Source organism: Spizellomyces punctatus (assembly GCF_000182565.1).
Source record: "Spizellomyces punctatus DAOM BR117 chromosome Unknown supercont1.25, whole genome shotgun sequence".
Classification (NCBI taxonomy): domain Eukaryota; kingdom Fungi; phylum Chytridiomycota; class Chytridiomycetes; order Spizellomycetales; family Spizellomycetaceae; genus Spizellomyces; species Spizellomyces punctatus.
The window spans coordinates 112,667-135,598 of record NW_015971561.1 but is presented as its reverse complement, the minus strand read 5'-3'; the positions used below and the strand labels follow the sequence as shown (position 1 = coordinate 135,598).

The following is a 22,932-nucleotide window of genomic DNA, read 5'->3' as shown; positions in this document are numbered from 1 at the left end:
ATATTGTCATTGTGGGCCAAATGTCGGAGTGAAAAAGAAAACGCGAAATGGACTTTCCTAATTGGGTCAAGTGGCTGAGAGACTTTCAACCGCTTGAATTCCCCCCCCCCCTTCTCTCTCCCCCCCCCATCCTGTTCCATCCTTTTGCAACCGTTCGTTTTTTTTTTACGCCCGAGATTTGCTGTTTTTCATAAGTGCGCATCATCTCCATTTCACAAAAACACATACGCTCAAACGAATCGCATTTTTACTTGGACGCTCACCTTTGTCGTATCTGACATACACACAGCTCCCCATTGAAATCTCTTTCAACTACCCACCCTTACAGAACAAGACAGACTCGAAATGGCCGAAAAAGGTACGGTTCATCGCGACGATGGGAACGCGTCTGATGCGAAAAAAAAAGGTGTTTGACCGTGACGTTTGCATGTCGGTGCTGACTAGAGTGCTTTCTGTTCATAGGAGGACGGGAGGACCAAGTCTACATGGCTAAGCTCGCCGAGCAGGCAGAGAGATACGATGGTAAGCTTGATGAACTTGAGATTTCGCAATGCTGTGCGCAAACGTCGTGTTTTGTCGTACGCTCGCGACTGCGGCAAGCAATTGCTGTTGTTTCCCCATGTATTGTTTTTGCTGACAAGGTTTTTTTTTTTGAATTTCTCATCATGTAGAGATGGTGTCTTACATGAAGGCAAGTATCACTGGCGTGGCGTGTAACCACGCGTTGCGGTCGACTGTGCTAATGGATAAAGCTCTTGTTTGCATCTATGATTATTACAGGAAGTTGCCAAGGTACGCCGTGCAAAGCCATTTTTCATGCGTGAGCTGCGAATAACGTCTTGTTTGATCATTTTACTTACAGCTTGGTGTGGAATTGACTGTTGAGGAACGGAATTTGTTGTCCGTTGCGTACAAGAACGTCATTGGTGCTCGTCGTGCGTCGTGGCGAATTGTTTCCTCCATTGAACAAAAGGAGGAAAGCAAGGGTAACGAGGGCCAGGTTAAGAAGATCAAGGATTACCGCCTCAAGATCGAGACTGAATTGAGCGAAGTTTGCTCCGATATCCTCAACGTCCTCGACGAGCACTTGATCCCTGCTGCCGAAGCTGGAGAGTCCAAGGTCTTCTACTACAAGATGTGCGTGAATTCCGTGCGATACCTCGTGAAACACCTAAAATATTTTGCTAACCATACATCATTTTTCACTATTCAGGAAGGGAGATTACCACCGTTACCTCGCCGAATTCGCCACAGGCGAGAAGCGGAAGGAGGCTGCGTCTCACGCCCACGACGCGTACAAGGCTGCCACGGATATTGCACAGACGGAACTCGCCCCGACGCACCCTATTCGTCTCGGTCTCGCTCTCAACTTCTCTGTATTCTACTACGAGATCTTGAATTCGCCCGATCGTGCCTGCCACCTCGCCAAGCAGGCCTTCGACGATGCAATTGCTGAGTTGGACACGCTCAGCGAAGAGTCCTACAAGGACTCCACATTGATCATGCAACTGCTGAGGGACAACTTGACATTGTGGACTTCAGACCTTCAGGACGGTGAGTAAAATGCTGGAGACTTGCGGTGTTCTTGGACGCTTTTTACTAACATTAAGTCGTAGCTGAAGGTGACAAGACTGAGGAAGCAAAGGCTGATGAGCCGGAGGAGGCTAAATAAGGTGAAGGTTCATCCCATAGGCACAAGCAGTTGCGCAAAATGTCTGATTTATATGACCACTGGAACTCGCAGATGTTTCGTTCTTTTATATAGTGAATAAGATGGGTTGGGTGGGGTCTAGTCCTGGGCCGTCAACAAGGTTGCATCATTGTTTTGTGTCCAATGTGTACCCTCTATGCAATTTGGGGCGGGGCTTATTTACTCCGTGCAATCATCACGGTAGGAAGTGCTCGGTTGTAGGATTCTTTTCTCTTTTTCCCCTGTTCGGTTGTTCATTATAACAGTAGCCTCTTGGTTTGTTGACAGACTTGTCCCATACTTTCCGCGTCTGATATGCGGTGTGTCTGGCAGCAGTAATGCCACGCTGCTGTTGTCAGCATATTGCATATTCCAAACTCAAACGTAACTATCCATTCCAATTTACAAATATATTGTGTAATACAGTTATCAAAGTATAGTTGATCCCCATCGGATTACCAAAATCTCATACTCCAACCACAAAAAGCAAGCTTTTTATAGGGTAGCTGGCGCTTCGTGCTACGTCGACGACCCTGGAGCCGACGACGCCTCTGGCTGAACCTGTGAGGTCTGGGGTGATTGCGTGGCCTGCTTTTGCTGTAGTTGCTGTTGGGATGGTGATATGCCCAGTGCCGCAGCATCTGCAGGAACCGTAGGTATCCGCGGAGTGGAAACAGCCATGAGTGGACTTGTGGCCGAGGTAGCGCCCATGAGAAGAGCCTGCTGCTGCCGTGCTTGGTGGAGTTGGCGCTGTTGCTGCATCATCTCTGGCATCTGCAGGTGGTGATAAATGATTATTAACTATAATCTAGCATCGACTGATTCTGTGCTTTTCAAGGTAAAACTACCTGGCCCATTTTCGCTGCCTGCTGAGCGTTCTGCAGAGCCACAAATGCAGCGGCCGTATGTGCATGTGTGTCAGCGGGGATCTGCAGACGTTGCGGCTGGGGAGGAGACTGCTGCTGTTGTTGTTGCTGCTGCTGATGCAATTGCAGTTGCTGTAGCTGAGGTGACTGTTGTGTTTGTTGCTGTTGCTGCTGCTGTTGTTGTTGTTGCTGTTGCTGCTGCTGCTGCTGCTGTTGTTGTTGTTGTTGCTGCTGCTGCAATTGGAGCTGCCTGACCATCTGCATTCGTTGGTTAATGGTGGGTACAGAAGCGTTCTGCAAACCAATGTTTGGCACCGGTCCGGAAGTAGACACTACCACAGCATCACCGACTTGCGGCACAGAAGCTGCAAACGGAATACTATTAATACGCGATCGAAAGGACCTTACAGGATGAGTGTGAGTCTTACTCGACTGCCCTGGCTGAGGTGACACCAAATGCCTTTGCTGAGGGGAGGCCATCATTTGCTGCCGTGCAAGCATCGCCCGCATGTACTGCTCCTGCGTCATGGCAGGTGCAGTACCATTCAATCTGACCATGGGAGACGGACTTTGCGGCGGTATTTGTCCGGGTAGCACTGGCGTTGCTGGAGGTCGTATCGCGGGATGCTGAGAGTTGTTTGGGGTATGAGGAAGAGCTTGGCCAGCGGGGACCGGTGATCCTTGGATACTGTTCGCGGTGGTGGGCGGTCGAGCAACAGTTCTGTACTGAGCGTATGGATGTGGCAGAGCACCGCCGCCAGCTGGCATCGGTCGCCCGAGCATCATGCCCTGCAACACATGCGACATCTGGTTGAGTACACGTTCCAAAACCTCAAAGACAGCCCAATATTCATATGTACCGCTCGTGTGTGTCCACCATACATATGTCGTCCATGCTCCTGAGCCTGACGTAATGCCCTCTCTCTCCGCATTATAGCAAGCTCTGTCGGCGTCAGAGGAGGTCCTGCGGGATCTATTCCTGCACCTGCTTGCGATTGATAATGTGTCTCGTGTGTGGTGAGGATAATCTTTGCCGGCGGCTTGCGATCTATTTAGCAATACGACACAGTCAACCTTCGGATTCTCCATTTTTACTGTAGCACGTAGACTCTTGCTCTCACCTCCAGGCGGTTTGTACTTGTCTTTGTTTCTACTTAGTCTTCTAATAGTTTCAAACGTGGTCAGGTGCTTTTGAATTCTGGCTTCCGAAGCTTCCGCTTGAGCAGAAAGTTCACGTGGACTACCACTCTTTGGTCTTGGAGTTGCAAGTGACGCAGACGATCCTGCACCTGATATGCTTCGGTCCACAGTCCGTGCAGGGCCAAGTTCCTTGAAGCGACTATAACACTCCCACTCGCTGCGTCGCCATCGAATTCCTGGAACTTGACGGGAGTGCAGCATGTCGCTGACGATGGTCCAGTTATATTGATAGCTGAGTGCAAGTGAAATAAGGATATCATCTTCCTCCTTCGTCCAATGCTGCGTGGTTTTCGGTGTTTCGGTCTTGGTGGGCTGTATTCGGGGTGGTGGTATTGACGAATCCTCATGCTGCTCAGACATTCTACTGAAAATTGCTAGATGCGGTAGAAAATATCAGAGAATGTCATACAAAACGGTGAAAGGTGCACTACTAGACTTACGAGAGACGAGTCTTGCGTTGTCATAGCGTTGCTGGTCGGTTAGTTGGGGTGTGAATTCCTCTTGCTGGTTATCTCCATAGTCCTTCACCATAGTTCTCGCTGTAATCAACTCAGAAACAGGCACTACAGTCTCATGCTGATTCTCGTCGATGTAGAGTTCGTCAGCATCAACCGTGAGAGGGGTGTACACCGGAATATCTAGCGTTTGCCCGTTCGTTCCATCGTAAATCAGATAGGTGGACGTATCTATATCCATAAAAAGAGATGGTAGCGGCTCTTCGCCTTCCGGATGCTCAATGTCGGCAGGTAAAGGGGTTTCTTCCCGGTCCGTTGACTGCAGCTCTTTTTGTTCTCCGTGATGGTCATGGACTTGCTCAGTGTTCAGCGACAAGTCTTTCAGGAAATGTATAAGCATAATACATAAAACAATGTCACTGAACCAAAAATTTACCAGGTCGTGTCTTATCCTCGTCCTGATTTGTCGAAACGTCCCTATCACGCCAGTAGCCTCAGTGATTTGAAGAATAGATATCGGATGCATGTAACCATTTGGCACTCACATTGGGTCATCGCCCGGTGGGTCTTCCTGTTTAGTTCTGTCCTTGGGCATTCGACGCTAAGATGATTCAATTTATGGGTATTGGCGAATCGATGCGGGAGTTGTCAACCACCAACTCACCGGAACGCACAATGTCGACTTGTCGGTAGCTTCGTGCCACTCAAGGACCCAATGAGCCATGTTGCATGCAGTAGCAATCTTCCATCTACGCTCTTGGCGAAAGTCGACACGCATCCATTTCTTATAAAAATAGTTAGCATGACATACGGACCAGCCAGACTTCGAGCCAAACGACATACCATTTCATCCAAGAGAACATCCCAGTGCGTCTTTGGACGTGGAGGTGCAACGTGAGGTTTCAACTGCCTGAAACTCCAAAGATTCTTCTCTTTGAGCAGATCGACCTTTTGGAGCAATTTCATCTGCTGCACTTCAGTTCTTGCGGCCTAGAGCGGAGCAGTTAATTTCATGCGACGTGCTAGATTTCGATAAATCCACGCTTATGCGTTGCACCAACCTGCCAGTCTCTTGTGGTCATCGACTTTGTGGCCGTCGGCAGCAACCCTGAAATCGGATTCGACTGCACTCGTAGCTGCCATTCGTACCATCGGTAGCCTTCGATCTGCGTATCTGCTTCTTGACGAGTACCGCTACCCCCTGCTGCGGGTCGTCTCCCAGGTTGACTTTTCGCGTCTCTTAATAACAGCTTTGGACGATTGGCCTTTGTAGAGGTGACGTTGATTGGTGTGACTGGGGAATTGGCGATGCGATGAGATGTTGAACTTCTACGTCGCGCAGTAGAGGCGCTGGGACTGGGCGTTGCAGGAGCTGTTGTTGGTGTGGCCACATGCGGAGAAATCGCCGAAGGACCTGTTGAAGCCTTATCGAGAGTTCATTTTTTGGATAAGTAGGAGGTTCAGGTCGCCAGAAATTTACCTCCGGGCTAAGAGCTAGTTTCTTGGCAGATATGCCCCTGGTCACCATTCTCTCAACCGGCGGAAGGAAGCGCCGGCGATCCACGTGCGCAGACCCTGGATCTGTTGGAGGCTTCTCGTCCGAAGCACTACCTTCTTCTGCGGCACCGCTGCCGCGTCTATCACCTTGGTCGTACCCGGGAAGTTCCTCTGGTACATGACAGGCGGTCAGCACGACATCCCATCGACGGTTTCTGCTGATATCGCCCGTTTTCTGAGACCCACCTTGACCTTCAGCCACTGTTCCGTCTTCTCTTCTCGTAAGCTAATGAGAATACATTTAAGACTTGCGGTACTTATTGACATATCTGCCATCCTTACTTGGTCTCTGAAAGAGATTCAACATTTGAGAACCATGCTGCAACCAGCGTTCAAGCCACGAACGGGGCGGAAGATACTATACCTCGATAAATTATACTCCTTTTGGAATTCCGCAAATTCGGCCTCATCCAAAGGAAGATTTGACAATTCCCGTAAGATGGCTTCGGTTTCGTTCAAGATGCTTCGCCGTATGAAAAGCTCCTTTAATAGTTCATGGCGCCGTGACAATATTTCTCTATATAGGTGAAATTATTATGCATTAGCTTGCATTTGATTTTACATCTTTCAGTTAGGTAGCCATCTCGCATACGCTATTCGCCTTTCCTTAGTCTCTTCCTTTTGAATACGAATGTTTGTGATGTCCACCTGCAAAGGCGTTGTAATCGGATCATGAAGAATCGTAACTTTTTAGCAGAAATAAATCAAAGAGCTTACAGATTCCAATTTCTTGAATTCTTCACCAGCTGCTCCGGGTTCAATACCATGGTGAGCCATAAGATTCAGGGCACCGTGAACAGTCGAATCCCCTCGGGAGAAAACGACCGCGCTCTATGTTCCAACAGCCGTGATAGCAATAAGGAAGGGATAGTGGTTGATTCTGCAGCACCGATGGCCCTAAATTGACGTCCCCGCACTGAACTAAAAAACCACGCTTTAGAACTTGGTCGGGCGCACGAGTATATCAAATTGAGATCCAAACATTTGACAGTTTGCAATGACAGGAAATGTAGAACTGGAGACCTATCACAAGCAGCTGCTCTTTAAAGTTCGAGAAGCTGAGACCGGCGACTGTCGATAACGGCACAAGAGAGATCGCCAAGGGTCACGAATAGTCGTCAATGGTTGTCGGTGAGCAAAATCAAGGGCTATCCGCTTTCTTTGTTTCAATGGTATGCAAACGTATGTCGCTGCGTCCGTCCCTCCTGCAGAGTGTTCTTTATCCGTCTTGACGCCGTTGCTCCCGCCCCTTCTTTCCCGACTGGTAGGCCTCTTTTCTCACCCGCGGTCGACTGTCGACGAGTGCAGAAAGGAACACGCGCGTGAATGAGTCACCGATCGTTGGCCTCAACTTTTTGCGACCGACGACGACGTTGCGAAATTTCACAAATTGCAAAGGCGACGGGACCAGGTTTGGAACAAGGGCAAAGCTTGAAGGCGAGCACCCTGGCTGTAAACACCCGACGGTCGGTCATAAAATTCGCTCGACACAACGAAATTGGCACCGTTTCCGTTTTCAGATCTCGTGAGCTGAGATTCGTAAAAAATGTTGAAGGAGATAAATTACCAGATCGACTCGCTTGTAGCGAAATTGCGAAGAAGGTGAGGACCGCACGTTAGTGCCCAACAAGTAATCAAGCGTCCTTAACTTCATGACCTCTTTTGCTGGCGTATAGGCAGATTGTAGGTTCCTATAATGTGGCGATAGCAACGTCCCGCTTGCTACGAAATGTGGTGGCGGCAAGTCGGTGCAATGATGTGGAACAGCTATCGGCCTTGGTAAAAGAAGTAGGGAGTCGGTTAGAAGGTGCCCAGCCCATAGGTTTGTCGAGCGACTACCAAATCCTGAGATATATGGCGAGAATGGCTGATATATCTCTGTCTTTAGAGCTTGCTGTGGGCAATATGGTCAAGCGAGTACTGCATTTGATTAAAGAAGAACATAACGTCGAAACTGAAGCCAGTGATGCTGCGGAAACTGCCGAAACCACGTCGGAGTCTGATGACTTTGGAGAACGCCGACGGAACTTTGTTGCCGACGTTAAACAGAGCATAGAAGAGATGATTGACGAACTCGAGAATACGTCAACGAATATATCAAATCAAGCATGGGAGCATATACACTCCAAGTCCGTATGATCTGTTTTCAAGAGTTTATGAACCTTTCACTGAAACCAAGTACGCTGACAACAGGGAGATCATTCTGACTGTGGGAAGGTCAAAGACGGTCGAGCACTTTCTGAAGGTGGCAGCGCAGGTGCGAGAGTTCCAGGTCATTGTAGCAGAAACAGCGCCGTCGTAAGTTCTGGATTGGGAAGGGTTGAAAGATGAACCGCGGACGACGTATCTCAATCCTCATTCAGCTATCAAGGACACGAAATGGCTCTCGCCTTGTCATCTGCGGGCATTGACACGACAGTCATCACAGATACAGCAATCTTCGCAGTCATGTCGCGCGTCAACAAGGTGATTTTGGGGGCACACGCAGGTATGTCTATAACGTTCGAAATTCTCAAACTTGGCATTGAATCTCTTGCCAGTTACCGCAAATGGCGGTGTGGTGGCCGTTTGCGGCAGCCAGCTTGTTGCTGCCGCCGCAAAGGAGTACTCAACCCCGATTGTAGTATGCACTGGCCTACATAAGCTATCTCCATCCTATCCTTATGACACGGACATTTTCAACCTGTGCATCAACCCAGACGCAGTATACAGCTTTGAAGCGGGTAATGCCCTTCTGCTTGAACGCGCCCTGATATTTAATGGCGATTCACTCAAGTACCGTTTAGGCGATATCATTGATAGCGTCGATATAGTGAATCCCCACTTTGACTATGTGGGACCAGAAGACGTCTCACTTTTCATCACGAATGTGTAAGTGTACACAATTGCATAACTATTTCTACGAAACGTTTCTCTGACCACAGCCTGCAGTGGAACCCATCCGCCGTCATTCGTTCAGCGGCTGATATACGACACGTACATTGTGGATGAAGAATAAGTTCTAGCTAGGCAGACATAGATCAACATGTTCGCCAGTACTGCATTAGCTCGAATACCTCATTCCATCAAACGTGGCCCACAGAATCCCTGTAATATAGCATGCCATCGATTGACATACGTAGCTATTTAACACCAATAAATAATCTGCATACAAACAATACCCCGTGTCCTCAAAAGTCGGCATCGATTGTAAACCCTTCGTCAGAAGTCATTTGCTGCCCACCTCCATTGGAGCTCCCTGACGGTGGCTGTTTCTGCGTTGGTGCTTCGTCACCGGTTTCAGTTGCCAAAACCTCGTCCATCCACGGCAGCGGATTCTCTACTTTATAGAGTTTCGAAAAGCCCATGCCCACCAAACTTTTATCCGTCACATATCGTATCCGCTGTTCAATTTGCGCCGCCTCGATGGGATGACCAAGCAAAGTGATAGTGCCACCACAGATGCTCAGGATATCCGCAAAGACTTGCTTCTCTATTTCTGCCGCTTCATTAGCCATCATATGGATAATGCTTGTCGGAGGACGGTTCACCAAAATGCTGCCGAGAAGGTTGCAAAATCGATAATAGGTCTCATTATCCCGATTGAGCCGAGCTAGACCGCGAATAAGACCAGGAAGGTAAGGCGCGGTTCGCGTGGTTGAGCTAGCTGCAGGACGGTTCGGTGCCGCCAAATAAAGAAGACAGGCGATGACGGTAGACTGAAACACTGCATTGTAAATGGCCAGGGCAGCAAGGCGAACAGAGAAATGTTCGCTTGAATCCGTTATATGCCGCTGGACCCACGCTGTCTTTTTGCTGATACTGGGTACTAGTAAAAGCGAATGTTTAAGAAGTTATCATTCATCCTTTTGCTCGAGGACGTGTCTTACACTGCTTCAGGCCGTCAAACACATAGTCTCTTTCCGCTGGTTTGCAGTAGATATCCATTACAACTGTGAACAATTCTGCATGAATGTTCCTCTGCATCATTTGAAACCCGAAAAAGCTATGCATGAACTGGTCAATATACAAGCGTCATTCGATGTGGTCCGATTCTGAAGGTACCATCTGGCTTCCGGTATCTGAACGTCGTCGCTCAATTTTGAGTCCACAGTCTCTCCAATCATCGCATCATTGCCGGCTATCATTCCGACAGCATGCATAATGAATGCTCGCTCCTTTCCAGACATACTGCTCCACGCCTGTACGTCCTCTGACAGCTCGACATCCTCTGCAGTCCAGAACCTCGACTCGGCAATTTTGTAGGCCTGCCACACCTGCAGATTGCGTTATTTAGATAGGCAGGAGATGAGCACAAAAGCAAATATGGGACGAACCTCATGAAACTGGACTGGAAACAGAACAAAACGCTTTGGGTTGGGGACCAGAATAGGTTCTTCGGGTAGATCCGACGACGTATCCGTTTGGTCCCAGTTTTCGTCCAAGTTTAGCTTATTAAAGCTTTCTGAGCTCTCGGCTGTCAACATATTGCAAAAAAAAGTCTTGGTGATAATAAAACGTTTAGATGGGCTGAACTGAGTACTTGGTCGGTGTTTCAGGACTTTTACATTCATGTCCGAATGTCCGAACAAGTGGACACGATCACGTTTAAACCAGTTCGCTTCCCACTCCCTCAAAGTTCTGAAGATTGTCAGGCAGTTTGCAATGGCGAGCAAACCATCACTAACACTCATCGTTGCTGCGCTGGCAAATGGAGGGATTGGCGTCAACGGTAGCTTGCCCTGGCGCTTGCCTGGCGACATGCGCTTCTTCCAGCAGGTGACAACCTTCTTAGGACGCAGACCGGACTCGGCTTTTCCTGACGACGACGAGCCATTGCACGATGAATCAGATAAAAACTACAGACCGATGAATGTTACAATAATGGGTCGCAAAACGTGGGAGTCCATACCACCGAAATTCCGGCCCTTGAAGGGACGGATCAACATTGTATTGTCAAGTAGAGAGGACGTGCGAAAAGACGTGATCAGGTATAGGTTCGGTTATGCAAGACCGGATTTGGAGTAGTCTAGGTTCAAAAGCTCATTTTGATGTCTGGACCTCCTCAGCCAAAGTACCCCGGAGGCGCCTACCTATGCATTTTCCGCTCTTGATGCTGCTTTATCCAATGTGGGAACGATCGCACATACCAACATCTTTATCATTGGCGGTGCTCAGCTATACGCTACGGCCTTGTCTCATCCGCTCTGTCAACGGATCTTTCTGACATCTGTCCAATCACCAACTGCGATTGAATGTGACGCCTTTTTTCCATCCATCCCAAAAGATAAATTTCAAATTGCCAGTCCCGGAGAGCTGAGAAGGATAGCGGGGAGCAAATGTCCCAGTGGGACGCAAAGTGAAAAAGGATTTACTTATGAATTTCAGCTTTGGACCCGAATATCGCCATCATTAGCAAAGGGGGAATGAACCTGTGGTAGCAGTCAAAAATTCCATCAGGTCAGGGTAGAATTCAGAAGGAGCCTGCTCGCTACACTATATTTACAATTTACACAAATGTATATACACCTTCCGCGTCCAATTCCCATTTGCCACTTTCGCGAACAGATACGGCGATGGGACTGTCGGTAAGAGTCTTTCCAGACGTAAACACAGATTCGCTGAGAGCGAGTTCATTATAACTATATACAGGGTTTCCGTCGTCTCTGGAAATCGATGTGTAGAATCCAGCCGACTGCCGGTTTCTTTGCTTCTTATCGCTAGCAGGGACTTGAGTTTGAGGGGGTTTATTTTCCCTTTCGTCCGCGTTCTCATCGTCTGCTTCTTCGAAAACTGTGTCCAGGCCACTAGAAGTGGCAGTACCATCTTCCATCTTGAAAGTATATACACCAGTTTCATCCAATGTCCACTGCCCACTAGTGACGGAGGACATTGAATCTGGCCGAGATGGTAACGCCTTGTTCACGTCATTTTTCTTGCCCCGGACGGCGTTTGATCGCTCCAACGTATTTTCCCTACCGCTATATAGCGCTGGTGATGATTCTGCCGTCTTCCTAAAAATGGGACGGTTCGGCGATTGCTCATGCACACGACGAGTTAGGAGCTCGACGGGTTCTGACGAATTGCGGAGACGGAAACGTGACTTTGAGACGCCGAGAAGCTTTTCCGATGCAGTCCGCGTCGGCAGACCCTCCAGCCACGACTGGGGTCGTCGAGAGCTGGCCCACCACATGGGGAGTGGTATTTGCATGACACAAGTTTCTACTTTACGATGGGAGGTCGACGAGGAGCTTGATAGAGGATTGCCTGGCAGTGACAGGGGAGGGGATTTCCCAAGGTCTGCTCCCCAAGGCTCGTAATCCACTTTTACTTTCAGAAGATGGTATATTCGCATATGAGGCGTATCAAAATCCATATTCGCGCCCACCTGCAAGAGTCGAACGAGATTAAACAAAAGGCGACTAGGGAGAACCCCATCCTGATACTCACTGTGGATACGGTGAACGGGACAGCAGACGTGTCCACTAGTTTCTGTTTCTGACCTGCTTGCACCATGGTGCGCGCCAATGCAAAGGGATGCTCGTCGGAATCATCTACTGGTGACGGTGGTTCATCAGCAGGCTTCCATATTGATGGACTGCCTAGAAGAGTCTGATTCTCATAGAATTGTCCCTCGTGGCTAAAAAATGACGGATATACTTTAGACGGCTGACCAAATGTGGCTTTAACAGATTAAGGGTAACTCACCAGAAGCCCGAAACCTCTTTCACATAGCACTTTACAGATCGAATATCCCGCACCTTGTTTGGTTCCAAAACTTTGAGGTTAAGTTTGACACGTAATGTCGGATCATCGCAAAATGCTATCGTTGGCATTGTGACCATGCCAGAGAACAAGGCGGTTTTGTCCTCTAGGGGAAAGTCACCGAAAGATGCAGCACCTCGTGATCTTGTGCGCACGACAGTAAATGTTCGTCGGGCGTTAAAATCCAGTCCCAAGCCTTTTCGCTTTAGTCTGGCTTTCAGAATATACGACACCCGTCCGTAGCGAGTGTTAACAGAGGGGAGTAATGTGGAAGGTAATTTAAAAGAAAATGGCCACTCGCGACGTCCGGCGGGGAGTTCTCCATTGGTGGATGTTGAAGCCTTTGACCCTTTGTTGGGAGCCTGACTACCCAAAAGTACAGTGTCTCCCCCAGGTAGCTCTCGAGACTTGACAGGCGACGAGGTCGTAGAAACTGTTTCGGTAGGAGCAACAGCCGGCTTCCCGGGAGATGCTCGCCATAGTGTCTTTTCATATGAGAGTATGGACTGGCTTACGGGATGTACCGGCGATGTACCAATCACATCATTCACCAGATTCAATACAGTTGCATCACAGTCCTGGAGGTGAGAAACTGTCAAGACAACAGAGTAAAACAAACATGGAAAAGGTAAATGCGCGTTACCAGAACGCCTTGCACGCTCAACGTCAAGTCCACCAATCCCACATTCTTTGAAGATGTCAAAACAATTTTCCCAGACAAGACAGGAATGGGCGCACCGTTGGGCAAGCCGTCTGCCAATTCTATGCGGTCATTATCCAAATGTATTTCAACGTTTGCACTTTTCACAAAGGGAAGCATGATGCAGATCCGTCCTGCATGCCGACCCGAGACTGGAGGGAGAGCAGACTGTTTAAAAAGTGCGTAGGAGGATGAAGTGCAATGTTGAGAGATTCGGAGTGTGACATTTTGAAAGATTCCCGCTCTAAAGAAGCAAAAGACTGACCGCGTTTCAGCTCTCGTTGCCCTTTTGCAACTCGTACGCCTCACGTTTCAGGCACTTTGCAGAGGTTTTGGGACTTGGAAATAAATCCCTACGCTATTCGTACTAAAACAATGCAAAGGAATATATGGTTTGTTTGATGGTCGTGTGTTATAAGTGCCTTTTGCAGCTTAACCATTCATGGGGTTGGAGAGACGATCCGAGCCCATAAGCAAAAGGACCAGTTGATGGTTGTTTTGTTTTAAAAATTAAATCAATTTCCTAATGAAAGCAGTAAAGGTTTCCATCAGTTGGAGGTTGGGCAAGATTCAACAATAAGCATCAGAGACTAGGATGGACGTAGGTAGAACCTGCAGAGAGAAACGGGGCTTTTCCTACTAGGTGGTATTTAACAAAAGCAGTGCATCAACATCATTTATAAAAGTTGTTGGCAAAGACCGCGGGCATGCCATATTTTGTTGCTTTTGGATGGTCATGGGTGGATTTGCGGCGGCCATCGGAAGTCAAAAGACGTACCAAACAACCTCTTGTTGAGTGTGTTGATGGAGAGTCCCCCAATTTAAAGGAATAAAAACAGCTTTAAACAAAAGGAAGACGGCAATGAAACTTATACGCTCAACGGGATTGGAGCAACTCAAGTGACACTTGTCCGCGTCTTGCTTTTTGATTTGCGTCCATGGGTTAGAAGTTCCATCTCGTCACAACACACACAAGAAGAAAACTGTCGTAGATCCCCGCCATGGCGAGTTGTTTTGTTCAAAAGCAAACGGTTTCGTTGCACAGTAAAGACAAAAAATAAAGCATTGCGGCCATTGCCAACGAGCGGATATGAAATTGTTTGCATACACCTTTTTCTTTTAGGATCTTTGTTGGAAAAAACGGTTTTAGAAAAGAAGGACTGTCAAAAAAAGATATGCCAAAAAGACCAAGTTGACCTAGTTAAAAAGGTGCCCAGAAAGTGAATGTACTCGCCTCTCGTGTAGATTGCCATTAACTATTCAATCACCTCATCTGTCCGTCACCATCTATGCGTCCCTTTGCTCCAGTTCTTTTGGCCCTTGCGGCTACATCTGCATACTCTGCCCCTGTTGAACGGCGAGATGAAATACATGCAGTCCTGGACCGCCGACTCTCGCTTCCACTCTGGCCCTGGGAAATCCCGGGCTCGAAGCCTGCTGGCCTCAAAAAGATTGTAGCTTTCGGTGATTCCCTGTCAGACAACGGCAACACTTTTAGAATCTTGAACAACACGTACCCGTACCCTAGCTTTTACTCTCAAGGTCGGTACAGCAATGGACCAACTTGGGTGGAATACCTTTCGCAAGAGCTCGGAACGGAAATGGAGAATCATGCGTTTGGGGGATCTAGCACTGATTCAATGTCTGTCAAGGTATATCCATGCGATTGCATGGCTCCAAGATTTTTTTAGTATGGTATTCACACTTTGACACAATTAGGGAGAAGCTCCAACTGGAACTATAATACCCGAAATGCCTGGTCTTATTCAGCAAGTGACTACTTGGAAAGATTCCAAACCCCAATTTGACCCTGCGACAACCTTGTTTTCTGTCTGGTCCGGTGCTAATGGTAAGTAACTTTATTCGCAAGATCCAAGTCGCCAAAATCTAATCGGCATGCTCATAATTGTCCAGACTATTTTAATGCCAAAACCCCCCTAAGTCCCGCTACCGTTGTTGACGCAACAATGAAGTCTATCAATACTCTGTAAGTAACTCTGTCTGGCAGTACCTTATGTGGATGTGTCAATTGACGCATGTATTGGATGGAAAACAAACAGGGTTGCTGCCGGCGCAAAGAATTTGCTTGTCTTCAACATGGCTCCAGGACAGGAAAAGATTCCATTCCTCGAGCACAACCTGCGCTTGGGTCTTGAGCTCCTTAAATTCAGCGTGGCAAACCCGAGTGTCAAGCTTGTTACAATGGGTAAGGGTGCAAACGTTGCGGGCAAGATTTCCTGGATTTTATCTCACTTTGCATGTCTCAGACATGGCTATCGAGTTCGGATACATTGCGTTGAACCGTAAATCTTTTGGGTATAATATGCCCTTGACGGATATCACCAAGCCTTGCTTGCAGCAAGTCGATCTCAATAATCCGGCTACTTGGATAATGTGCGCAGACCCGAGTCAGTTTATCATGTTTGATGTTCATCCCACCACAAAGACGCACAGCATCATAAAAGACCAGGTGAAGAAGGGTCTGGTGAAGCACAACATCATTGCCGGGTGAAAAAGTGCGCCCTCCCAAAGAGCCTCATAATGAAGATAGAGAACATGAACAGCTAGCCGATAGAAATGTAGATTCGTCATTTATCTGGAGTTTTGTGCAGGACCGCAAACCTCCAATTGCATACATGTATAGAACACAGTCTGGCATATCTCCCCAGCGCCTTCAACATTCATCCTACTGATTTGTTAACCCTAACCCTAACCGATGATTATCACACTCGAAATCACGTGAATATTTTGAAGTCAGCAAAACGACTCTGGCGGACCAACTACTAGTTCGCAATTTGCAAGATTTTCCGGGCTCTCCCCGAGCGAGGTTCCCTTTATGAACCGATATGCCACAGACTGCTTCAGCAACTGATGCTGCGAGCTCAAAGTAGGAAAATCCGTGCGATGTTTTCCGTGACGCTTGCAGCAGTGGAACTGATCTGTGAATATTGCAGGAGTCGGGGAAAAAGTGCGGGAAGAGCAGGTCGGCCGCTTAACGACACCCAAGGTTCGTATGATATGATGGAAGATGGAAGATGGAAGAGTGAAGGATGCCACATGGAAAGCAATGGAAGTGTGGGGGTCCAGACAATTAGCAGGTCCCATGGGCAAGTCCTAAACAACGCCATTTCAGGTTCTACCAGACGTTGCCCAATATGCTCCCAACCTATTACGAAGGCTGCTTTTGAGCAGCATTATGAATGGGAGCTTGGGAGATTGAAAGGAAATCTGTCACCAGAGCCTGTGGATGATTTTGCAAAGTGGGTTAGCTTGTCTGTTGACGCATGGCAGTCGGCAGGTCAATTCATAGTTTTTTAAATCAGATCTAGAATGCGGAGAGGAGCGGCTGTCGCAGCGGCGCAACAGATAGCATCTACAAATAAGGGAAAAGGGAGCGCTTCGGCCGGTGCTGGCCAGTTGGATGAAAACGAACTGGTATTGATCAGGACAAATGCGACTCTTGTCTCATGCTTGGTTCTCACACGGAGCTTTTTTAGCTACTGTATCAGGTTCGAGCGAGTCGCTTGAAACGCACAGTTCAAAGTAACAAGGCAGGTGCGTAAGATCTGGTCGGGCGCGAGCGTCTTCGTTGTCTCCATGTATCAGGTTTACTCAACTGTCCGTTAGCAGGATCGCGGAAGCGACCAAGAGGCGGGAATGATCCTTGTAAGCATTGTCAGTTGTAAAAACTCTCGGCTAGCCAGTGTTAAACGTCCTGTTTATAGATGCAGAGGGCGATGGAAACACATGCTTCATGTGTGGTGATGTATTGCCCACGGATTCTGAAATGGTCAATCGCCATATTGATCAGTGTCTCGCCGCGCAAATGGCCGGACCAGCGACTACTTCTGACGACACAAACGGGGGGCAAGTGTGGGAAGAGTACGAATGGGCTGGTCAGACACGTGTACGAGCCACCGCGATGCTTGAAGGCGGCTTGGCAGGTGAGTCTGCTTTTATAGGCTTTATTCCATTTACGTTGTCAGCTCACGCCAGCATAAGCTAGTGGCTTTTCAGTACACAAAAAGACAGACGAAGACACAGACGAAGAGATTGACATTGATGACGACGGTACGGGCGAATTTGGCGAGTCGCAATATTCAGAACAGCATATTCGCGCGTTTCGTGAAGGCGGCGATGGCGACGGAGAAAATGGAGATACCGGGGGAGGAACTCGAATTGGGCAAGAACTTAATTTGTGCGTAGTTTGTCCTTTTGTGCGTCACACGCGCATGGAGCCCACTGACATTCAACATGTGGAATAGATTGGATACAAATGAACATAATATGGATGTCGATGGGGCGGTAGAGACATGTGAGTATTGACGCATCTTGCCGTTATTCTGTCGAGTGTGCACTAATGCAATGAACCAGCGGATGACAGTTTGCACACACTTTCCGGAGACACCAAGCTGATTATTGAGTCATTAAAGGCACGAGTACGGGATTTGGTACGCTCGTTTGTGGTCCGCAAAGTCATAAGAACTTAAGCTGATACAAGCCCACGCACCTCAGGAATCACAAACCACGAAATCCTCTCACAAATGTCTTATATGTCTTGAGGCATATAAGATTCCGCTGGTTTCTGTTATTTGTTGGCATGTACATTGTGAGACGTAAGTTTCGGATGAAATGGTGTATCTGCGCGTGACTTGTGTATCTCATATCTCTTGAAAATACAGGTGTTGGCTCCAAACTCTGGCGACAAAGCGGTTATGTCCACAATGCCAAAAGATCACAGCACCCGCAGATTTGCGAAGGATTTATTTATAACAAGCAACTACAATGCCTTCGTTGTGATCTCATTCTCATGGATAAGCCAGGGTGTAGGAATGTAAATAGTTAGACAACATTGGAAATTCGCATTTTTGTGCAGATCAAGTCCTCCATGGCTTCCACTATCATTGCCAATGTTTAGGGGACCCAAGTGAGGTGTTCTGTTGTCGCTTCTGGGAGTGAGCCACAAATGTTACTCTCAGCAGCATGGGCAAATCTCGAATCGTTACTTGTATATACAGAGGTTTGGAGTGACAGATGCCATGTCAAAATCCTGTTTCGAATATCAACATGAGTCCCTTCATGCAGCACCCGAGCTCAAATCAGATGATTGTCACCTACCATATTTAGCTCTCGTGGACTGTTTACTTGCAATTCTATGTGCCGCCATGTCTTTCAATGCTTCCTCTCGCTGCTTCGCTTCAAAAGCAAGAGACATGATGTTGTGCTTCCGCTTCTGTCCTCTTGATGGTGCGAGACCCTGAGGCAGAGCATTAGACCATTAGAGTATGGCCAAAAAGCAACATTTGCTTGTAGTTCTAACCTTTAGATTACCTCCCGTCATAGAGGCACTTCTCGTTGCTTCCAGCTGCCGAGCGTCACCCATCAGCTGCGACTGCGAAATTTCTTTAATTTCAATGGTTTCTTCAAGTTTCCGGTCGCGCGTCCCAAATGCTCTCAACTGGAATAGTAAAAGTAAATGCTCTTTGTTCATGCACACTAAACGAAATGACAAAGCAGACAACGCACATCGGCTTCTGACAATCCTCCCATAGCGCCCGTTGACGATGATGGCGTTATTGATTCATTTCCATAACCACCGGGATAAGCATACATTGCATTAGAGTCGTATGTGTAGTAATCCGTCGAGGAATGGGATGGATATGCATACTGAGAAGATGCTGACACGCATGCATATTGTGCAGAGGCTGATATCGTTGGTTGCGAGGACGATTGCTGTAGTACTGGACCGTCATCGCTTGTTTCGTAGTTGTCCAATGAAGGTTCGGCTGTCAATTGGGACAAGTGAATACCAGACAAGTTGCACAAGATATCCAACGCAAACGTACGCAGTGTGAAGAAAGAGTCTGGACCCACTTCGGGTTCCTCCTCTTTTTTGGGGATCGGTTTTGCGATATTATCTGCTGCTGTGGACTCGCTTGTGATCGCTGAAGCTCCTTTCGTTGGAACCTTCTTCTTTGATAATGAATAGGGCACCATGGCGGGCGCTGCCTTGCTGGGCACCGAAGGTTTGGTTACTCCACTAGACTCTGCAACTCTCTCCGATTTGGTGTCTCCTGTCTTCTTCGGTGCTGGCAGCATTGCAAACAGACTTGACCCTTTCTTTGGCTTTGTCTGATCTGTCTCTGCGCCAATATTCTCCAGGACATCATCATCCATTGGGAGATCGACAAATATTTTCACCTTCTTCCGTTCTGAAGGTTGGGATGCGACATTCTTTGTCGCATTCGACTGCTGAGTTGGGGGAGGGAGTGATGCAAAAAGGGAGGAACGGGAAGTCGAATTGCTTTTGGGTGACGGGAGTACGGCGGCTAGACCGGTCGACGAAGTGTGAGGGTTTTTGGCAGACTGCGATGGTACAGGTGAAGCTGCCTTCGCCTGTCCTTGGCTTGTCTCATCGTCGTCATCGGAAGAACCATAGTCCAGCGGTACAAGTGACATTTCTCTGTTGATCTCAGGATCGCGACCAAAGTGTGATTCTCAATGTGCTGAGAGAATGAGTTGGTTATGACCACGCCACGCAGAATGCTTGACTATGCACATTAAAAAAAGATAATGGATACAGGTGCTATTTCTAGAGGAGGCACATATCTACTGCTTCCTAAAAGTCGTACACTCTTCCCTTCCTCTCCCAATCTCCATACCGAGTAGGCTCCTTTCCTTTTGGGCCACCAACCTCCCCGGTGGCAGGGTTCTTTTCCCCTTCCCAGTCTTCCCCCTGCAACTTTTCCAAAGCGTCTGGGTGCTTTAGACCTTCTTGTCCTTCTTTCGCTGCCAACTCTTCTGCCTTTTTCACGAGCTCTTCAAATTCCTTTTGCGCTTCCTTGTCACCGAGAGGGATTGGTCCCGGTTGTGAGAATGGTGGTGGGCTGGCATATGATCGGATTACGGTTAGACGAGGAAGTGACCGTATTATTAGTTGAGGCCTTGGAGAACGCAGCATTATGGCGAATTGTTGTTGTTGAGTGTAAAGAAGGAATGGTCAGTTGCTGCCAGTCGTAAATGGGGACGCGATAAATTACTAAGAGATCGCCTTGTCCAAACACCATTCTGTAGAGATCTTGACCACCAACCACCCGTTTTGCGTCTCAATCTTGCAACACCATGCAATACTTGCAAAGTCTGTAAGGCTTAAAGATAAGGCCTCTCTGTGGATGCATCACTGACAGTATTTCCTCTTTTTCAACTTTGGGAGCAGATCAGGCGGAACTTGAGCGAATTGCCGAAGAAATTCTGACAGAGAAGCAGCTCATCATAGATCTGGACAGGAGACGGAACGAGAATAGGATGGCCTTGGCGTCATTCAGGCAGGGAAAGATGAAGGATGGTATGTAGCTGCGTCATTTCACTTGCAAACTTGGTGCCAAACAGCGAATATGCGACAGATAAACGAGTGTATTTCTTTGCCGGCGGCCTGTTCATGAAGCTTCCCAAAGAAAGTGCGAAGGAGAATCTTGAGAAAGATCAACAAAACATAGATGCAGAGATAAGCCGATTGCGAGACAGTATCAAGGAAAGAACTCGAGATCTAGAGTTGAAGGAAAAGGGCAAAATAGACAGAACGAAGGGGTTTGAGTTGAAGAGCATAGGAAAGGACGATCTCCGCACCATGGTTCGGCATCCTGTAACGGACTGAGACTGGCTAATTGGGAGGCAATCTCTGGTTGCCTGCGAAAGATCGATCACTGTATATAGTTTCCATTTGCAATGTGTATATCCTATTTGCGCATCACCTCCCCGGAATCGCTGTCGATATGGGAAATGCCTTGTCCCAACGTCTAGGAGACGGTGTTGTTTTGCAGATCCAGCTGCCGATTAGTAGGGTGTGATTCTCCAAACGTTCATGGATCTATTCTTTTCTTTTTGGTCATCATTATGAGAATTGCATCCGCCCTTTTGAAGAACAAGACTGCGTCTTATTACCACGGGGTCCGCTGGACACATTCAGGTCCCAAGAGTAGGAAAGAGGAGGAAAGACGGACAAGTCGCCAATGACGCTGATGCTTTTGGATCATCCGTTGATGTGCTTGGCATTGATGGACAAAGCACAAATCAAAACATCATTCGTCTGTCGCTTATAACTACATACTGTGATGGTTGACAAAAGCCAATGAAAGGCTCAAAAAAACACAAATCTACGATATAACGTTGCAATAAACGAGTCTCCATCTGCAGTAAAAGCTCTCCATCACGTCAGTGAGCCAATGACTCATTCGAGCGAGTTTCAATCCCCGCCTGCAATAGTCAACAACCGCCGAGAATCCATCGCATCACATTCGTACAAAGTAGCCGAGTAAAAGACAGTAACGATGCTCAAGGCGGTCATGATATTCAATAACCACGGAAAACCACGGCTCATGCAGTGGTATCAGCAAATGGTGGGACCTGACAAACTCGACAGGATCGCCAATGGCACGTAACTGATTGCTTTTGATACAAAAGGACGTAAGCACACAGCAGGAAATGTTGAAGGAAATATTTCGACTTGTGCATAAAAGGTATAAGGAAGTCTATGTATATGAATCTATAGTCATACTCATGTATTCCATCTGTTGCCACCCTCAAGGCCAGATCACGTTTGCAACTTCCTGGAGGGGAGTACATTACTAGGCGGACAGGACACCAAAATAATATATAGGGTACATATGCTCCCATCTTTTCGATACATGGTAGATGATTTAACTTACTGAGAATCTTCTAGCATTACGCAAGTAAGTTTGGCATAAAGAAGCTTTGTCGTTCAAGCTGCTGATATGATTGTGATGGGGCATAGCACTGTACTTTGTTTTTGTTGTTGATTCCTCAGAAAGTGAATTGGGTGAGATAGGCTTGGCGATTCGGATGCTGACTACTCGTGTCTAATCCGTATGTATGTTCGTTTATAGGGATCCTGGATCTGATACAGGTCAGTTACTCCCTCTCTCGGTTCGCAATATGGTCCTGACTCCTCTGTTCAGGTTTTCGTGGAGGCGTTAGACAGGATATTCACCAACGTTTGCGAGCTAGATTTAATTTTCCGACCGGATGAGGTACGTACTCATACATGACCAGAATACCTCCTCACTCACCTTTATCTTCCCAGGTATCACAATTGTTGTCGGAGGTGATATCAGGAGGAATGGTATGGATTGCAATTCATTCCCACGGCATATGTATCTTGCGTCCTCAGAACGCTTACCGCTTCGGTTGTTAGGTCCTCGAAACAAATATAAATGATATTGTGACCATGAGTGGCGTGCGGAAGATACAATCAGCTCGATGATGGAAAAAATGCGCTCAGAGCCTTCTACTTTGTAAATAGTATGCAAATAAAGCTAATTAAATCGGGAGTATGTATTGGAAGGCGTCGTAAATGTTGGCTGGGTAGGGCAGCTCAGTCATTAGTTCACTAAATACACTATTTTCCAAATCCTATATCTGGGCAGGCCTCTAGTACAAGGGTGGAAATTACAACAGAACCAAGCCCATTCCTCTGGTTTCAAAGGCTGGCACCGGTAGTTGTACAAATAGTAATGTAGGTTACCGTCTCCCCGCCCAAACTTGAGTTCTTCGAGGAAACTGCCGTTTTGCATCAGATCTAAACAATTGAAGACGTCGAAGCCGGCCTACGCCACGATTAAATCATTGACAAGGACGTACAAACGGTTCAAAATCGCCGCACTTACGTTTCTTGCCAAAATCAATGCATCTTCAGAAGGACCG

At 47.6% G+C, this 22,932-nt stretch overlaps 12 protein-coding genes across 12 annotated transcripts; 7 read left to right on the top strand and 5 right to left on the bottom strand.

Moving 5' to 3' along the window:
• Positions 1–120: 120 nt before the first annotated feature.
• SPPG_08744 (14-3-3 family protein epsilon) lies at positions 121–2,110 on the top strand. Its single transcript, XM_016756898.1, has 9 exons — positions 121–194; positions 290–358; positions 463–522; positions 672–691; positions 781–792; positions 863–1,137; positions 1,214–1,554; positions 1,617–1,673; positions 1,745–2,110. Exons 2-8 carry the CDS (start codon positions 346–348, stop codon positions 1,670–1,672), a joined length of 777 nt encoding a protein of 258 aa, XP_016603920.1. The 5' UTR covers positions 121–194; positions 290–345; the 3' UTR covers position 1,673; positions 1,745–2,110.
• On the bottom strand, positions 2,082–7,054 carry SPPG_08743 (uncharacterized protein). The gene is made up of 18 exons (XM_016756897.1): positions 6,751–7,054; positions 6,486–6,689; positions 6,361–6,416; positions 6,133–6,285; positions 6,051–6,057; positions 5,955–5,994; positions 5,692–5,879; positions 5,273–5,635; positions 5,055–5,201; positions 4,876–4,995; positions 4,757–4,812; positions 4,648–4,688; positions 4,197–4,589; positions 3,678–4,130; positions 3,417–3,604; positions 2,985–3,345; positions 2,539–2,921; positions 2,082–2,464 (listed from the first exon to the last, which is right to left on the bottom strand). Exons 2-18 carry the CDS (start codon positions 6,543–6,545, stop codon positions 2,210–2,212), a joined length of 3,264 nt encoding a protein of 1,087 aa, XP_016603919.1. The 5' UTR covers positions 6,546–6,689; positions 6,751–7,054; the 3' UTR covers positions 2,082–2,209.
• Positions 7,055–7,116: 62 nt separating this feature from the next.
• On the top strand, positions 7,117–8,928 carry SPPG_08742 (translation initiation factor eIF2B subunit beta). Its single transcript, XM_016756896.1, has 8 exons — positions 7,117–7,370; positions 7,445–7,590; positions 7,657–7,897; positions 7,962–8,066; positions 8,132–8,256; positions 8,309–8,491; positions 8,555–8,639; positions 8,700–8,928. Exons 1-8 carry the CDS (start codon positions 7,315–7,317, stop codon positions 8,764–8,766), a joined length of 1,008 nt encoding a protein of 335 aa, XP_016603918.1. The 5' UTR covers positions 7,117–7,314; the 3' UTR covers positions 8,767–8,928.
• Positions 8,545–10,287, bottom strand: SPPG_08741 (uncharacterized protein). The gene is made up of 4 exons (XM_016756895.1): positions 10,085–10,287; positions 9,813–10,024; positions 9,638–9,753; positions 8,545–9,576 (listed from the first exon to the last, which is right to left on the bottom strand). Exons 1-4 carry the CDS (start codon positions 10,232–10,234, stop codon positions 8,939–8,941), a joined length of 1,116 nt encoding a protein of 371 aa, XP_016603917.1. The 5' UTR covers positions 10,235–10,287; the 3' UTR covers positions 8,545–8,938.
• Positions 10,288–10,364: 77 nt separating this feature from the next.
• Positions 10,365–11,385, top strand: SPPG_08740 (dihydrofolate reductase). The gene is made up of 2 exons (XM_016756894.1): positions 10,365–10,738; positions 10,817–11,385. Exons 1-2 carry the CDS (start codon positions 10,413–10,415, stop codon positions 11,175–11,177), a joined length of 687 nt encoding a protein of 228 aa, XP_016603916.1. The 5' UTR covers positions 10,365–10,412; the 3' UTR covers positions 11,178–11,385.
• SPPG_08739 (uncharacterized protein) lies at positions 11,191–13,899 on the bottom strand. The gene is made up of 4 exons (XM_016756893.1): positions 13,156–13,899; positions 12,456–13,090; positions 12,198–12,387; positions 11,191–12,135 (listed from the first exon to the last, which is right to left on the bottom strand). Exons 1-4 carry the CDS (start codon positions 13,330–13,332, stop codon positions 11,257–11,259), a joined length of 1,881 nt encoding a protein of 626 aa, XP_016603915.1. The 5' UTR covers positions 13,333–13,899; the 3' UTR covers positions 11,191–11,256.
• A 602-nt stretch (positions 13,900–14,501) lies between these two features.
• SPPG_08738 (uncharacterized protein) lies at positions 14,502–15,724 on the top strand (the record flags this gene model as incomplete). The annotated part of the gene is made up of 5 exons (XM_016756892.1): positions 14,502–14,864; positions 14,932–15,061; positions 15,127–15,199; positions 15,273–15,418; positions 15,480–15,724. The coding sequence occupies 5 exons, from the start codon at positions 14,502–14,504 to the stop codon at positions 15,722–15,724; spliced, it is 957 nt and encodes a 318-aa protein (XP_016603914.1).
• A 334-nt stretch (positions 15,725–16,058) lies between these two features.
• Positions 16,059–17,985, top strand: SPPG_08737 (uncharacterized protein; the record flags this gene model as incomplete). The annotated part of the gene is made up of 12 exons (XM_016756891.1): positions 16,059–16,099; positions 16,167–16,219; positions 16,346–16,472; positions 16,536–16,647; positions 16,710–16,767; positions 16,843–16,878; positions 16,938–17,156; positions 17,215–17,410; positions 17,478–17,527; positions 17,587–17,663; positions 17,728–17,828; positions 17,895–17,985. The coding sequence occupies 12 exons, from the start codon at positions 16,059–16,061 to the stop codon at positions 17,983–17,985; spliced, it is 1,161 nt and encodes a 386-aa protein (XP_016603913.1).
• A 269-nt stretch (positions 17,986–18,254) lies between these two features.
• SPPG_08736 (uncharacterized protein) lies at positions 18,255–19,671 on the bottom strand (the record flags this gene model as incomplete). The annotated part of the gene is made up of 5 exons (XM_016756890.1): positions 18,255–18,262; positions 18,331–18,469; positions 18,533–18,670; positions 18,739–18,998; positions 19,059–19,671. 5 exons carry the CDS (start codon positions 19,669–19,671, stop codon positions 18,255–18,257), a joined length of 1,158 nt encoding a protein of 385 aa, XP_016603912.1.
• A 160-nt stretch (positions 19,672–19,831) lies between these two features.
• Positions 19,832–20,173, bottom strand: SPPG_08735 (uncharacterized protein; the record flags this gene model as incomplete). The annotated part of the gene is made up of 1 exon (XM_016756889.1): positions 19,832–20,173. One exon carries the CDS (start codon positions 20,171–20,173, stop codon positions 19,832–19,834), a length of 342 nt encoding a protein of 113 aa, XP_016603911.1.
• Positions 20,174–20,243: 70 nt separating this feature from the next.
• Positions 20,244–21,112, top strand: SPPG_08734 (uncharacterized protein). Its single transcript, XM_016756888.1, has 3 exons — positions 20,244–20,350; positions 20,429–20,557; positions 20,616–21,112. Exons 1-3 carry the CDS (start codon positions 20,335–20,337, stop codon positions 20,864–20,866), a joined length of 396 nt encoding a protein of 131 aa, XP_016603910.1. The 5' UTR covers positions 20,244–20,334; the 3' UTR covers positions 20,867–21,112.
• A 344-nt stretch (positions 21,113–21,456) lies between these two features.
• SPPG_08733 (uncharacterized protein) lies at positions 21,457–22,559 on the top strand. The gene is made up of 9 exons (XM_016756887.1): positions 21,457–21,608; positions 21,673–21,728; positions 21,797–21,869; positions 21,932–21,941; positions 22,004–22,048; positions 22,116–22,135; positions 22,188–22,259; positions 22,313–22,351; positions 22,424–22,559. The coding sequence occupies exons 1-9, from the start codon at positions 21,540–21,542 to the stop codon at positions 22,490–22,492; spliced, it is 453 nt and encodes a 150-aa protein (XP_016603909.1). The 5' UTR covers positions 21,457–21,539; the 3' UTR covers positions 22,493–22,559.
• The last annotated feature ends 373 nt before the right edge of the window (positions 22,560–22,932 follow it).